At 32.8% G+C, this 17305-nt stretch overlaps 1 protein-coding gene across 1 annotated transcript; it reads right to left on the bottom strand.

The window, feature by feature from the left end:
* Positions 1–4880: 4880 nt before the first annotated feature.
* LOC107935259 (phosphoenolpyruvate carboxykinase (ATP) 1) lies at positions 4881–9297 on the bottom strand. Its single transcript, XM_016867826.2, has 13 exons — positions 9137–9297; positions 8715–8968; positions 8132–8310; positions 7881–8034; positions 7710–7794; positions 7301–7401; positions 6775–7073; positions 6465–6638; positions 6300–6365; positions 5839–6017; positions 5580–5749; positions 5320–5488; positions 4881–5235 (listed from the first exon to the last, which is right to left on the bottom strand). The coding sequence occupies exons 2-13, from the start codon at positions 8957–8959 to the stop codon at positions 5092–5094; spliced, it is 1965 nt and encodes a 654-aa protein (XP_016723315.1). The 5' UTR covers positions 8960–8968; positions 9137–9297; the 3' UTR covers positions 4881–5091.
* Between the last annotated feature and the right edge of the window lie 8008 nt (positions 9298–17305).

Below are 17305 nucleotides of genomic sequence, written 5' to 3'. Positions count from 1 at the left end.
GAAGTGGAAGAAGATGGTGGAGACTCAGACAGGTCGAAAGGTCAAACGACTTCGATCAGATAATGGTACTGAGTACAAAAATGATCCATTTCTACAAGTATGTCAAGATGAGGGCATTGTGCGACACTTCACTGTTCGAGATACACCACAGCAGAATGGGGTGGCAGAACGCATGAATCGGACTATACTGGAGAAAGTTCGATGTATGTTGTCCAATGCTGGATTGGGCAAGGAATTTTGGGCTGAGGCAGTTACATATGCGTGCCATCTAATTAACCGATTGCCATCAGCTGCAATAAATGGAAAAACTCCTATGGAGATGTGGACTGGTAAACCTGCTACTGATTATGATTCTTTACATGTTTTTGGTTCCACTGCATATTATCATGTAAAAGAATCTAAGTTAGACCCAAGAGCAAAGAAAGCATTATTCATGGGTATAACTGGTGGTGTAAAAGGATACCGTCTCTGGTGTCCTGATACAAGGAAGATTGTTTTCAGTAGAGATGTAACTTTTGATGAATCAACCATGATGAAGAACGAGGATTCACAAAAGGATGACAAAACCAGTAGTACTTTGCAGCAGGTGGAGTTTGAAAAGGTTAATGATGATCCAGCTAATATTGAAAGAACAAATGATGAAGAAGTTTCGACCCAAGAACTTCTACAGCAACAAGATTCAATTGCATATAGGAGGCCAAGAAGAGAGATTCGTAAGCCTGCTCGCTTTGATGATATGGTGGCCTATGCACTTCCAATTGCAGATGATGATGTTCCTTCCACTTACACAGAAGCAATAAGTAACTCTGATGGTGTAAAGTGGAAGCAAGCTATGAATGAAGAAATACAGTCTCTTCATAAAAATAGGACTTGGGAGTTGGTGAGACTGCCCAAGGGAAAGAAGGCAATTGGATGCAAATGGGTATATGCAAAGAAGGAAGGATTTCCTGGTAAAAATGAAATTCGATACAAGGCTAGATTGGTAGCAAAGGGTTACGCTCAAAAAGAAGGAATAGACTACAATGAAGTGTTTTCTCCAGTTGTGAAGCATTCGTCTATTCGGATTTTGCTAGCCTTGGTTGCACAATATGATCTTGAACTAGTTCAGCTTGATGTGAAGACAGCATTTTTACACGGTGATTTGGAAGAGGAAATCTATATGACTCAGCCTGATGGATTCAATGTTGCTGATAAAGAAAATTGGGTTTGCAAACTGACAGAGTCGCTTTATGGATTGAAACAATCTCCGAGGCAGTGGTACAAGCGATTTGATCAGTTCATGAAAGGGCAAAGGTACACAAGAAGTAAATTTGATCATTGCGTATATTTTCAGAAGCTACAAGAAGGAACTTTCATATACTTGCTCTTATATGTTGATGATATGCTGATAGCATCTAAGAGCAAAGTTGAGATTGAGAGATTGAAGACTCAACTCAATCTCGAGTTTGAGATGAAAGATCTTGGTGAAGCTAAGAAGATTCTTGGCATGGAAATATGTAGAGATAGAGCTCATGGCAGAGTTAGCTTGTCTCAGAAGCAGTATTTGAAGAAAGTACTACAGCAGTTTGGCATGAACGAGCAGACCAAACCTGTAAGTACCCCGTTGGCTTCTCATTTCAAGCTTTCTGCACAACTATCTCCTTCGACGAATACGGAACGAGAATACATGTTGCAAGTTCCGTATTCTAATGCAGTGGGTAGCTTGATGTATGCAATGGTGTGTACAAGACCCGACATTTCACAGGCAGTTAGTATAGTGAGCAGGTATATGCATAATCCTGGAAAAGGACATTGGCAAGCTGTGAAATGGATTCTACGGTATATTCAGAAGACCGTGGATGTTGGATTACTGTTCAAGCAGGATAATACACTTGGTAAAGGTGTTATTGGGTACGTTGATTCTGACTATGCCGGTGATTTGGACAAGCGAAGATCAACCACCGGTTATGTGTTTACACTTGCTGGAGGACCAATAAGTTGGAAGTCTACACTACAGTCTACAGTTGCATTGTCAACCACTGAAGCCGAGTACATGGCTGTAACAGAGGCTGTAAAGGAGGCTATTTGGTTACAAGGTATGGCTAAAACCTTGGGGTTGGTTCAGGAGCATATTAACGTGTATTGTGATAGTCAAAGTGCTATTCATTTAGCAAAGAATCAAGTCTATCATGCACGTACAAAACATATCGACGTACGATTCCATTTTGTGCGGGAAATTATTGAAGAGGGGAAAATTTGTCTTCAGAAGATCAAGACTGCAAATAATCCCGCAGATATGATGACCAAGGTGGTAACAGCAACCAAGTTCGAACATTGTTTGAACTTGATTAATATCCTGCAAGTTTAACAGTTGAAGAAGGCACTATCAAGTATTGTTGTCAAAGGCAGAAAGAATTGTGTGAAGATAAGATTATCCTAATCAAATCTTCAAGGTGGAGATTATTGGAACCCACCCATTGTTTGAAAAGTCAAAAAGGGTGGGCACCGAAAGTAGAAAGTAAAATTGGTTGGCAAGTTGGGTTAAAAGTTGGCATGGGATAATTGCAATTTTGGTCCCTAATTGTATAGGGACATTGCAAGTTGATCCTTGAACCTCAACTATAAATAGGCCTAACCATTTCTTACTTTCTTCATCCCACACTTGCCATTCTCTACTTAAGGCAATTGTTCTCTCTCCCTATTTGTAAACTTTCACTTGTATTTTTGGAGTGAAATATATTTGGTAGTGCCCGAGGACGTAGGCAAAATTTGCTGAACCTCGTTAAAATTCTAGTGTTCTTTATTTTTGTTCTGCATATTTTGCAAGTGTCATTGTAGTGATTTATTGTGCTATTAAATTACGATAGAGGGATATTATGGCTAGGAAAGATCTGGTATGTAAGCGATCCTCGTGATCCACCTCTCTTTCCTGGGAATTGAACTTAGTGTGATTTTTCAGTACAATAATTTTACTCTTTCACACGCTTCCGCGCAACAATGGTTATTAAGTCGGGTTAATTAAAAAACAAACCAAAAAACTGAATGTTCTCCCCTCATAAGATGCATGATTGCGTGATGTAGTAGGCATATGGACTCTTATCTCTCAACATGAACTTCTATGCACCTATTTGGGGATTTTGAATATGAACATATAATCTTTTCCTCAAATAAATAAAATAGCAAAAATGATATATTTGTATCAAACTTGTACTTACATCTAACACCGACTCTCTGAACAAGTATTATTATCTTCAAGTAGCTTCCATAAAAAAAAATAGTCTCTAGTTTAGTTTCTTCTTTTTACATTTTTTTATATGGATAAAAAAATTCATTGATATGAAAATTATTACAATAAAAAAAAAGTCATAAGAACCTAGGTATGTTAGTACTTAAGTCCAAAGAAAAACATAACAAAGAAAACATAATGAATGCTTGCTCAAAGTCAAGCCATACCGGAGAAACATTTGGTCCTAAAAAATAACTTTAGCAAAAACACGAATGTCACATATATAAAGCTACATCGTTTGGCACTCAACCACTAAAATAGATCATATGAAGGAGTGCATTAGATTCTACACTAATAATCTTGTCACTTTTAAAAAACCTGTAAAATTTCATAAAATGTTAAATCTTCCATATCAAATGTAAATAAAAACGAGTTCACTCAAACTTAAACAATTAAATTACCACGAAATCAATAATATCAAGTAATTAATGACTTGAGAAAACACAAGTCTTTGCATATTCCCAAAAAATTTCCTCATTAGAGGGGCCAAAAGCCAAACACTAGACAAATTATTATTCCAATTTCTTGTGTCGGAAAATTTTCGTTCACATGATGTAAGGTAGTAATGATTCGAATATAAATTTTATAAATCAAATCTCATACACCAATGAAAACCCCAACTGTTCACCATTCGGATATTTCCAACTTTTGATTGATTTCTATCTAAAGACTTGAATTCTTTTGAATATTATTAAAGAACTCAGCCAGACTACAACTGAAAGTCACAACCATTTTTCTATTTAAACCATGAGTTATCTTAGAATCAATACCAACAAATAAATGAATAGAATATTTGATGAACAATTTGAATTTTATTCGTTTTTATTTGTTTATTAATTTAAATAAACAAATATGAATAATTTGTTTATTTTATTCCATTTTTCTTACTGTTTATTCCTTGGGTTGCTTTAAAACAACTTATATGGGGGGCACTTTGGCATGGAGTTGGATCCACATATTCAAAACCCCATTTTCGTTTTTCTAAAGATGTTTGGAGTTATTAAAGTGTTTGAGTTTTCATGGAAATCGCGAATGGTAGTTCGTTGGGTCATTGCTTGATGAATTGGTACACCATTTTTAAAATTTCAAATAGGATGATGTTAAGTGTTCAAGTCTATTTCAATTTATATTGTTTAAGTTACTGCAATAGTAATATCAATCGAGAAAATGAAATAATTTAGGTTTCATGTTATTTTCGAGAACCTTAATCGATAAATTATATTATAACATGGTGAGAAGCATGCAAATAAATAAACTGCTTATACTTTCCACGTATTCGGACGTGAATATAAATCTATATTACTTAACCTAAATAAATAAAATAACAAAAATTATATATTTATATCCAACTTATACTCAAAACCCAACAGTAGCTCACATATTCCATTTACATGATGTAAGGTACAATAGAAATAAAATCCCATACACCAATGGAAAATCCCAAGTGTTCAGTATTCGAATATTTCCAACTTTTGATTGATTCCTTACCAAACACGAAGTGCTTTCCTCTTGCTTTTGTAGGTGCTTTAGTAAGGGACTCAATTGAAAACCTGCAATTTTAAGTAATTTAATGGAAAACTAGTGTAATTAGCAAATATTGAAGGAAGACATTGGAAAAGGCAAAGGCTACTTCATTTAAGAAATGAATATGGACACCATTTTACATATATGAATTGGAGGAACCCAATTAAAGGACTACTTCCTCTTTTATAATTTACCAACAAACACACACTCTTATTCTATCAAATTCATTCACTTCTCTGCAAATCTGTGAAAAACCATAATAGTTTCTTCTTCTTCCCTTCGTTTTTTCATTGCTCCAAAAATTAGAAGTTTGGACCAGCTGCCAGGATTTCCTCTGTCAGCTTGTTGTCTTTCCCAATCTTGTAATTAGTGAAGGTCTCAAAGTTCTTCTTGAATAGCCCAGCCAATTTCAACAGGGTTTCCTTGTATGCCTTCTTATCAGCCCACTGCACAAAAAAGAAACCCGGAAAAAGTCAAAAATCAAGGCGAATTCAGAGAAAACATAGTGAAAGAAAGAGATGACAACTTACGGTGTTCTCTGGATGCAAGATTTCGGAAGGCACTCCCTTGATCTCGGTGGGGATGTCTAGCCCGAACACCTCTGTTTTATGGTAAGTCGCGTTCAAGAGGCTACCAGAGTGGATGGCGTCAATGATTTTCCTAGTGTAGGGTAACTTGATACGGTTTCCAGACCCGTAGCTGCAGAAAAAGAACCATTCACGATCAATTAATATTTTCAGGGAATTTTGTTAAATGTTTAGAAAGGCTCGCAATGACTGTGTGTTTTTACCTTCCACCAGACCACCCGGTGTTGACAAGCCACCCTGTTGCACCATGCTTCTGCATTTTCTCAGCAAGCATGGCTGCATATTTGGTAGGATGCAACATGATGAACGCCGCACCGAAGCAAGCCGAGAACGTTGCTGTTGGCTCCTTAATACCATCTTCCGTGCCAGCCACCTATATTTCATTATCAACCAAGTTTTAGTCCTGATAATTATGAACCCAAAGCAGCCTGAGAACCATAGCACAAAGACATAAAAACATACCAGAGCAGTGTAACCGCTAATGAAATGGTACATGGTTTGAGCCAGGCTCAGCTTGCTCACAGGTGGAAGGACACCAAAGGCATCACATGCCAAAAGAATGACATTCTTAGGATGAGGACCGACGCATGGTATCTTAGCATTTGGAATGTATTCGATCGGATAGGCCGCACGAGTATTCTCTGCAAGCAAAAGAAAAAAAAGATAATATTAAAGATTATGTGTATTTCGTAAAGTATAATCCACATTGCCAGATTTTCTGCATATTATTCTATTATCACATGGCAAGGAATTTTGCATTGAAAACCTTATTTTAAAACAACTAAACATGTGCATTGAAAATGTCAACCCATTAGATTAATCGGATTAAACAAACGTGAAGGAAAATTCTCAGCCATCACGATGACTCAGACATTGTTCATCTTATCCTTGGACAACCTTACTGAGTCAAAGCTTATACATACCTGTAACTGATTTGTCACCATAATCCACCTCTCTCGTATGTTCATCGAAAACAACATTTTCCAACACTGCAGAAACAAAGAATTCAAAAAGATCAAAAACCGAGCACAACAGTTTTATACTGGGTATAGTATGATCTAAGAAAACCAAGGGACATAGAATTTCACCAGTTCCAAACTTAATGGCATTCCAGATATCAGGCTCCTTCTCCCTTGAAAGATCAATACACTTGGCATAGCAACCACCTTCGATGTTCGACACACCATTGTCACTCCAACAATGCTCGTCATCACCGATCAGATACCTGTTGTGATCGGTAGACAAAGTGGTCTTACCCGTACCTGTTTTGCATGTAAACTCATTAGAAACAATGCAAAGTCGAGTATCCACATATCGGGAGTATAGTTAAGAGAACACATATCGGTTTTCAGGAACTAAGCACCACATCATGTGACCTTTGATCCGGCGATACTATACCTGACAATCCAAAGAAGAGGGCAACATCTCCATCTTTTCCCATATTGCATCCAGAATGTAACGAGAGGATTTGACGCATAGGCATGAGATAATGCATAACACAGAAAAGACCCTTCTTCATTTCCCCGGCGTATTGAGTGCCGAGGATGACCATTTCCCTCCTAGCAAGATTAAGATCTATGCTAGTAGAGGATGTCATGTAGTGTGTATAACGATTACACGGGAACTGCCCAGCATTGTATATAGTGAAGTCCGGAGTACCGAAATTCTCCAGCTCTTCAGGAGTGGGTCGGATACACCTGTCACCCACCCAATTATCCAATTGTACACTAAGCTTTACCTTTTTACCATTTTTAATTTTATCTTATTGCCTTAGGGAAATTCTATATGGATGATAAAACTACACATTATACATATATACGACATCGATAAAGAGACTTATCTGGGATAGGCTTAGACCTGTGAAACAAAACACACACACAAAGAAAGGCTTATAAAACTTCAAAATCACGTAGTTTTTACTTACATGTTATGCATGAACAATGAATGATAAGCTCTAGCAGACACAATCCGAACTTTGATTCTGTTCTGTGGATCCCAGTTCAAGAATTGATCATTCACGAAAACCTGTAAAAAGTGATTACATGAACAAAGTGAACTAAATCTCAGATTCATGTATATATATATAAACATAATTTCATATTTTCCCAATGAAAAACATCGATGATAACATCTAGAAGGTATCCAAATAAACATGACAAAATTGCTTCTCCCAATGGATTAGGATGCCCCTAGTACAACTTGTTGAAAACTAAAAGACAAAAATGATACCATATGACCATACCCCTCCATCAACATCATCATCTTCCAAAAACCTGTTTTACTAAATTCGAAATCAAGCCAAGTAAAACTAATTTACTATGATACCCTTATACCTTGTCCAGAGAATTCAAGTAATCAACAGCTCTTTCTCTGTTCACCATGAAGGTATGCTCGTCCATTTCAATATTGGGTGAGCCCCTGTTATACAGTTCCCCAAAAATTTAGATTTTAATGCATTATTACATCAACAATCACGAAACATTTTTCACTGTATCCACACTTACTTTCCCCACCAAAGCTCATCTTGGGTAGTGTCATCGATAACAACTCTCTTATCTCTCGGTGACCGACCGGTTTTGGCTCCGGATAGGGTGGCGAGTGCACCGGTTGAAGTAATGAAAGAACCCTTCTCATACTTTATCGACTGCTCATACAACTCTGCACCAAAGGAAGAAAAAAACATTATTATATGAAAATCCAAAAAATTTTCAGCCGGTTTTGTTCTGTTCTGTTTTGGTGAATTTTATTACGTTACCTGCAGGAGAGAGGTTGTATAGGACGTGAGTGAATTTCAAGGAACTGTCACTGACGCTAATGGTTGGCGCCTCGATATGGTGGTGGTGCGCCACATGCGACACCGATTGAACCTTCCCTGCCGGGTCCCCTCTCACCACTTTCGGCCCTGTTCCTCGAGTGAGTGACGCCAACGACGCACTGTTCACAAACAGAAAATTAAAGCTTGAAAATTCAGTAATGGAAATTTTGTAAGAAACCCAAAATTAAAAATAAAATATTTTCATGAAGTTTTAATATTTTCTTTGCTAGTTCATTTTCGTTTTCATGTGATTCTCGGGAACCAAACAAGAGCTCATAAATTTTTTGGCATATCTAAGAAATTTCACTTGGACCCCACATCAAATCCACCCGAATCATCCATCATGTTCATTGATTTTCAATCTTCCACCGTCTGATCATATTACGGAAGGGGTCCACTTCATAGGATTTTTATTTTTTTAAAGTTCATATATTTTATTTTCATCCTTAAATTTTAACTTCAAATTTCTTTCTACCTTTTTTTTTTCTTTTTTTTTTGCTGCTGCTATGGAGGCGTGTAGTACCTGATGGACTGGAGCTGCTGCCTCTGGCGCTCATCTTCAGAAATGGTGGCAAAGGCACCCTGAACGCCGTCAAGAGGAGTCGTCGGCGCCGATCTCTTCCTCTGCAAAGAGTGAAGCTCGTCGATCGTCTGAGCCTTAACAGGCTTCCCGCTATCGTCATGACAGATTCCACCGTTCTTCTGCGTCTGAATCCTCGCCAACGGACTCTTCGGCGTCGTCGAAACTCCGTTCCCATTGGCCGCCATAGCTTCCCTCTAAAAGAAAACAACAACAACAACAAAGCTTCAATTTTTCCAGTATAACACAAAAAAAAGACGAAACAACGTCGTTTTTTAACCAATGTTTCCCATAAGAACAAAATGCAAAAACCCAGAATTTGCCTCAACAATTAAAACTTAAAACAGAGCTTAAAGTGCTAGTACCAGAGATTCAAAGAGCTAGCAAAGAGGAAAATGAGAAACGAAAACAGGGTAAAAAGAACAAAAAAACGAAAGCTAATGAGAAGTGAAATGGATCATTCAAAGTTTGAATTTAAGACGCTATTGTAGAGAAAACGAGAAGCGTTGATGAGAAAATGAAGGAGGGAGGACTCCAATTTAAAGGGTTGGGGAGGGAAGCGTTACTAGAGACTAGAGTTAAAGTGAGTTAACCATAGTTAAATCTTATCCCTCTATTGTGTTTTTTTTTTAACTAAATCTTTCATTTTTATTTGAAAATATTAGAAACTACATTTTAAAATAATAATAATAATACTTTAGTCCTAATCAAAGTATTTATTGTAGACTGCAATAACTAATTTTCTCATCACAATTATTATTCGAACCCAACTATACGGTAAATACTAAATTTATTTTATAAAATAAAATTAAAATAAATAAGTTAAATTCTAAATTTATAAAAAGTTAGATAGACTTGGAATATATTTTACGAATAGATTCAGGGCCTTCAAAAGAGAAAACTGTAACGGAGAGAGTGCGAAATTCAGCTGGTCCCCACAACATTTTCATGATATAATTTATAGATTTTGATAATGTAAATAATTGTATTTTTTTCACTAATAATAAAATAAATCATAAATCCAACTATAATGCTACAACGTGTGTATTAATTATATTAAAAATAAAAAAAATAACGACACATGATAATCTTATAATTTCATCTGTGTAATTTTTTCTATTACGTATAGAATATAATTATGTTTTAATTATATTTATTATCATGTTTGAATTCTTTTGTCAAGGACCGAGATAAAAACATGAAAATTGTTGGGGCCTAAAGTAAAAAAAATTCTATGCTAAAAGGACTAAAAACAGAATTCAAGTGTTTTTTCAACTTTAAATATACATTCAGTGTATTTCACTAAAAAAAATTTAATCAAAGATTTTAATTTCCTTTTTTGAACCCATTTTTATGGTAATACAATAAAACCGTTAAGATTTTAGAGGATTTGGTTTGGCGAGAGCACGGTAATTGGGATGGTCCCGTTAACACCTGAATATCTCTACTTATTACCATTCCGGAACAAATTGCAATGGACACGGAGAGTGGAAATAACGTAGACCCCACACGTATACGTTTTTTATATATTTTTTATTTATGACGTAAGAAAAAGGCAGGGCTTATCCCAGCCGTTTATTTTTTGTTCCAATCCAATTTAATTTCTTTTTCAGTTCCGATTCCCCAAAGTTACATAACCGTAATTTTATTGGCAGTCAACTACAGTAATTAACGTGAAAGAGAGAGAAAAGTGGAACCCAGATTTTAATATTACTGGAGCTTTATGTTAAAATGATTCGGCGTCAGGTAGCCACAATCAGGATTCTGGGACGAGAGTGGGACCCACACTGTTGATTTGATTGATATCCAGCCGTTCATTAGTTGTTTTGCTCTACGCAATAGGTATGCAGCTTGAGCTGTAATTACCTTAAAAGCCGATTTTTCTTAAAATATAGATGTAAGATTCGGTGATTTTTTTTAGGTTAATCTCTACAAAAAATTATTTTTATTTTTCTTATATTACATTTTAGTCATTTATGTTTAAAATTTTACGTTTTAGTCATTTATATTATCGTTTTATTACAAAGTAATCACTCTACCATTAAGTTCTGTTACCTCCCTAACGACTATTCTACATGGCAATTCAAATTAAATTTATTTATTTAAAAATCTATTTTCATCTTAGCAGCTGAATATCTAAGTTGGCATTTAAAACTCATATAGACTGCGGTAAATGAGTTTAACAGTAGAGTGATCACTTCATAACAAAACAATAACATAAGTGACTAAAACGTAACATTTTAAACATAAGTGACTAAAATGTAATATGAGGCAACCAAAAGTTACTCTTTATTTTAACGGTGGAAATAGAATAATTATGGTAATTGTTTATTCAATCCATTTCACTATATAAATTTATTATTTTATTTTTGTATCTATAACCATTAAAATAAAAAAAAATGTAATAACCTCTTATAGAAAAAAAAACCATATGTTTTATGCTTAAAAAAATTAAGATAAAATAGTGAGTTTTGAAGTAAGTACATGAGTATTTACAAATATTTACACTCAAATTTAATTACTATATAGTTTCAAAAACATGCTCATACATTATTTAAGTTTTAAATTTATTTCTAATGTTAGTTGTTTAAAATATTTTTTAAATCAAGCACTATTAATAAATTTTAAATTATGTTGTTATGTAAGTACAATTTATACTATCGAACATGATATCAAGAATTATGATTTAATTATACTATGACCACGCAAAAGCAGTTGTTAATTGAAACGTCATTGTCACCAACCGTTTGGTTTGGATCGATCACCTTAAAGTGTCTGCTTTGGTCGTATACGATATGAGTCGTTCAATTTAGTTGTTTAATGTCGAAAAGTGCTAATTGTAACTTTCGATAGACCACAATACTAATTATGAGTTTTAGGGGATAAACAATGTGTTTATTTGCGATTAGTATAAAAACAATAATAGTAACAAAATTAAATATTATAACAATATATTAACATAAAAAAAACCGCACCATACTAAAAATAAACGTTACATCCAAATGTGATATTAATTATGTGCGGCTCTCGTGTCTTTGAAAACACAATGTGTAACATCTTGAATAAAGACATTTGATATGTTATTATTGAAACATAATTCATTGTTTGTAACAAATGAGGATATATTTTATTTAAGTTTAATTGGCACTATGTGTCTAAATGAATTTTTATTATATTTATTTAAAACTTAATTTATACAATATTTGGATTATCTTATACATCACATTAATTTTTTTCCTACAATTTTGAGTTTCTATTTTATAAATATAAAATGTTATTTATATAAAAAATGGATAAATTTGATATATACGTCGAATTTAAAAAATATTTAAGGTTTTCAATCGATTTTTCTGATATTTAAGAAAATAGGTCTATTTTGTAGTGCTAGGCACATTTTCTGTTGACTTGTTTGAACATGCATCCTAAAAATTGTGTTTTCTTTAATAACTAAACATGTTAATTGTTTTTTTTTGTTAAATAGTTAAATGTTAGTAGTTTTGTCATTGAGTCCTGTGTTGATTCTTCTCCTACTCACATTTCTGTTTTTTTCATGTTATTTTAAACTTTTTAATTTTTAATTAATAAATAATAAATATATTTTTTAATTAATAACTCCTTTATTTATAAATAATAAAAATTAATTTTGATTTTATAATATTAGAATTTACCATACCCACAATATAGATAAAAAAATGATATTTAAAATCTTTTACATATCAAAATAATAATGATATTTGAAATAATTTTTTGATTTTATAATATTAGAAATCATCATACCCATGTGGAGAAAATAAATATTTAAAATATAAAAAATTATATATAAAAATATGTCAAACAAATTAATTTAAAATAAAATATATTTAACAAAATGATAAATATAAAAAATATAATTTCATTATATAATTACATATTTATTAATTTTTATATATATAAATAAAGGAGCTATTAATTAAAAATATTTTCAACATAATAATATATATAAAAATATATTTTTATTATATAATTACATATTTATTATTTTATTTATATAAATAAAAGAGTTATTAATTAAAAATATATTTATTAATTATTAATTAAAATATAAAATAATTTAAAATAATATGAACTAAAAAAATATAAATGTGAATAATAGAGGGATCAAACTTAATACTCAAGGACAAAACCATCCAAATAAGTTAGTATATATCTCTAAATATAAAAAAAATCGACTTAGAACCCTAAATATTTTTAAATTCGACAAATATATTAAATTTTCACATAAAAACCATTTTGCAATGATAAAAACATTTATCCAATATTAATTAAGAGTTGTCATTATTGATAGTGAGGATTGTGTTTCTTGTTACTAAAAGTTATGTCACTTAAATAATAACAAAAAAAGTTAAAATTATTCAGGTAGATATTTATTGAATAATTATTGTACAGGCCAATTTTGGGCCACCCCCAAAAACCCAATAACCAAAGCTACTTAAACCCCATACCCATCTCATCCTAAACCAACCTAGCCCAATACCCTAAACCAACCTAGCCCAATCCTAAAACTACCTGAGCCCAAATTTTAAAACCCTAATAACCCAATTGCTTAAAAGATTTCAGCAGCAAACCCTAGCTCCCATATTGTCAGCCGCCGCTTCCCACCAACGGCCAACCATTGGCCACCTTGCGCACTACCACCACCACTCTCCACGCACGCGTCTGGCCCTCCATACCCTGCAAAATGAAACAAACACCAAGACAGAGCAGACGACAATGAGCAATGGCCAGAATTTTAAAAAAATGTTGTATAGAAATGGCTATAAAGGCCAGATCCGAATGTAGAGGGGGGGGCCTTTCTTTCTCTTTACTGGGCAGTGTAAAATTCGAAAAATCTCAAAAAAAAAGATTTCAACAACCAATATACAAAAGCTAAAACATCATAAGTAGCATAGATAAAACATCAAAAAGGGGAGATTTAAACGCCCTAAAATCGGAAACGCTACTAGCAAAAAGAGAAAGAAGAAGAGAACAACGGCAAAGACAAGTCAAGGTTTCTAATATTTTCTCATTTCTTTTTATTTTCAGATTTACACTCACCTATATATGCATATAATAAAATACAAAAAAAAAGAGAGAAATTTTTACCTAAGGCGATTTCCGGCCACCGTGTACGGTGGCCGGCGCGGTGGAGCTGTGACGGCGTGCAGTGGCTTTCCTGGCCGGTTTCTGGGCTTCCCCAGAGAGAAAAATCCCTTTATCCTCTTTTTTTTCCTAAGATTCAGCTGAAATGAAAATAAGAAAGGAAATTTAACTTTTATACTGTTAATAAAACGGCGACGTTTTGCGAAAATGACCCAGGGGATAAAACGACGTCGTTTTGCCCTGGGTCAGACCGACCCGACCCGACCCACGAGGAGGATCCGCGTGTTTTTGCGGAAGGGTCTAATTGCGTAAATGACCCTTCCGCTTCTCTAAACTTTTGCGATTAGATTTTCATTCCTTTTAAATTGGCTTAAAATTCAAGCGCGTTTTTTATTTTGATCCCCCACTAAACGCTGCGTTTCGAGAGGACGGGATATTTTCACTTTTAATCCTTCCCGTGTTTTAGCGTGTTCCAATTGGTCCTTCTCTTTTATATATTTCTTTTTAAAATTGCCCCTAACCTTTTTTATTTCGATTTTCATCCCTTTTTTACTTCTCATCATTATTTTATTTTAATTTCAATATTATTTATACTAATGTATTCTATTAACGTTACTATTATTATATTTTTAGTATTTTTATTGTTGTTATTCTACTTAATACTAACCTGTATATGTTATGTAGTATTATTAAGGGTTTAATATCATTATTTTGTTAGTATATTTATATATCACCTATGCATTCTTTAAATATATATACATTTACGCATATATCCTAAAATTATATTACACATATTTGTTTTATATATATATTTATCTACGTATATTATGTCTCTATTTTAATATATTTTACATATAGTATTTATATATAGTTCTTATACATTTCCATGTACATATTTTTATACCATCTTATGTATATATTTACCTATGTTTTCGTATTCTATAATTTATATGCATTTCTTATTTTATGGCTTAAAATTATACATGCATATACATTTTTACATAATTGTATTTATTGTCATCATTGTTATTTGGTGTTTGTTTATTTATTCATGTACACTTGTGCTTTTTTCTAAAAATGTTAGTTCTATTTATTTATTTGTATGCTTTGTTTATGTAATCGCCTTGTCATTTCATTTGGCCTATTGTATTGTTGTTACTCACTTTACTTTGCTTACCTTCCCGTATTCGTTATTGTTTTGTCAAGCATTGACACTAAACATCAAAAGGAAAATTTTTCTAAATAAGGCAATATTTCGCGTTTGGAAAATCGAGAAAACGTGCCCTAACGTGCTGGGTTTCGATTTCTCGTTTGACTAAATAGCCAAATATCCTCTTAAAGCTTCAAATTATGGTTTCATTAAACTATAAGGTGATCTTGGTTTTGATGGTTTAGAGTATCGTGTCCTAACGTGCTGGATGTGATATTCCTTCGGAACAAGAGAATCTTATGTTTCAATTCACGATATCAGATTTTCTTTTAAGGATCGCATTTTTTTTAAACTCTTCAAATTTTCAATTTTCGACACTAAAACACTAATTAATCAACTAGGTACCAATTTTGGGCGTATCGAGGGTGCTAATCCTTCCTCGTGCGTAACCGGCTCCCGAACTCATTTTTCTGAATTTCGTAGACCAAAATCGTTGTTTTAATAAAATTAATTCATTTATTAAAAACAACCACTTTTTGAGGTGACCCGATCACACCTCGTCAAAAAAGGATTGGTGGCGACTCCCGTTTTCATTCTTTTTTTAAATCCAAGTCGACCCCGTTTCATCAAAAAAAATGGTGTCAACAATTATGTTTGTTATATCCCTCCGCTACTCAGACACGTGTCAGCATTAGTCACATCATTGACATCTATGTTGACTTCTGTTAAAGTATTGTCTCAGCAGGCCACCGACCTCAATGCCTCTGAGCAAGATCACCCAACCTCTTGTCCCTATTTTGGCTTTTGACTTCTTTATGTGAACTGGCTTCCATTGCACCATCTCAGTCTCCTTCTTGTCTCCCCTCATTGTTGAACGTTGTATCAACAATGCTTATTGCTACAATATGTAACTAGTCATTTAGATAGTTATGTTTTTATGAGAGACATGAGAACTCCTATATATAGGAGCCAAATTTTATTTGTTTGTTATGCCAAAAACATATAAAAAGTTTCTTTATATTATCCACCATCTACTAATATTCTTACATTGTTCTCTAAAGTATTATTGCAAAGGTTCTTTAAGAAATTGATACTCTTGCTATGCTCCGCTCAAGGTTCAATAGATTGTTTCCGTTAGTACAAAACGTCAACAATCATTGGGTTTTATTGTGTAATGACCTGAATTTTTACAGTTATCGACAAAATGCATTTGTAAATATTTATTAAAAATATTTACGAAGTTAAGAGAGTGATTTATGAAAGTTTAATGAAGCAAATTAGCTTAAATAAAGGATAATTAGATAAAAGGATTAAATTGAATGAAGTGTGAAAGTTTAATTATAGGATAAAAAAATTGAAAGGACTAAATAAGTAAATAAGCCAAAGGAGTGCCAAGCGTATGGCAAAAATAAAATACATGTGTAATAAGTATTATACATACTTTTGTAATACATGTATGTATTTACTTATTAGTTAAGTAAATAATTAATGTATTTATTATTATTAAATTGATATTATATGATGAATAGATTAAATAAAGACAAGTGTATGATAATGATTTGGTACAAATGTATTAATAAAAAAATACATACATTTGTAATATATGTATTTGATATTAAATGGATATTTATTATTTAGTGAAAGATATTTATTAAATAAATAATTATATTATAATATATTTATATGATAAATAAATGTAAAATGACAAGTGTATGGTGAGGATGAAATACAAATGTAATAATATATGTGTGCTCAAGTGTAAAATAAATATTTGATATTAAATAGATATTTAATAAAGTCATTATTATTATTGTTATTATATTATATATATAAAAAGTAAAACAAAAGAAAAAGAGAGAAAGAAAAAGAAACAGAGAAGGAGACGAAACAGGGGAAAGAAAGGAAGGAAAGAAAAATAAAAGGAAAATTGGGGTTTTTGAAGCCTTAAGCTTTACTAGGTAAGTCAATTTGATCCATTTTCTTGCAATTTTGATGTTTATGGAATTCTAAAGAAGAGTACTACATGAATTATATTAAAAGTTAGGAAGTTAATGAATTTTTATGTGTTGATTAAGTTGAACAAAAAGATGAATTAAGGGCTAAATTGATAGAAATTCAAGTTAGAAATGAAATAAGGATTGAATTGTAAAGTGATTCATAAGTTTTATGCTTTAAGGACTAAATTGAAAGAATTTCGAAATTATGGTTTTATGATGAAAAATAGATAATTATGTCTAAGTTTGGTTAAAAATTGAGTAGAAATAAA

The sequence above is a fragment of the Gossypium hirsutum genome, chromosome A02, assembly GCF_007990345.1.
Source record: "Gossypium hirsutum isolate 1008001.06 chromosome A02, Gossypium_hirsutum_v2.1, whole genome shotgun sequence".
Classification (NCBI taxonomy): domain Eukaryota; kingdom Viridiplantae; phylum Streptophyta; class Magnoliopsida; order Malvales; family Malvaceae; genus Gossypium; species Gossypium hirsutum.
Note: the sequence above shows the minus strand (reverse complement) of the source record. Positions and strands in the feature narration are given on the sequence as shown.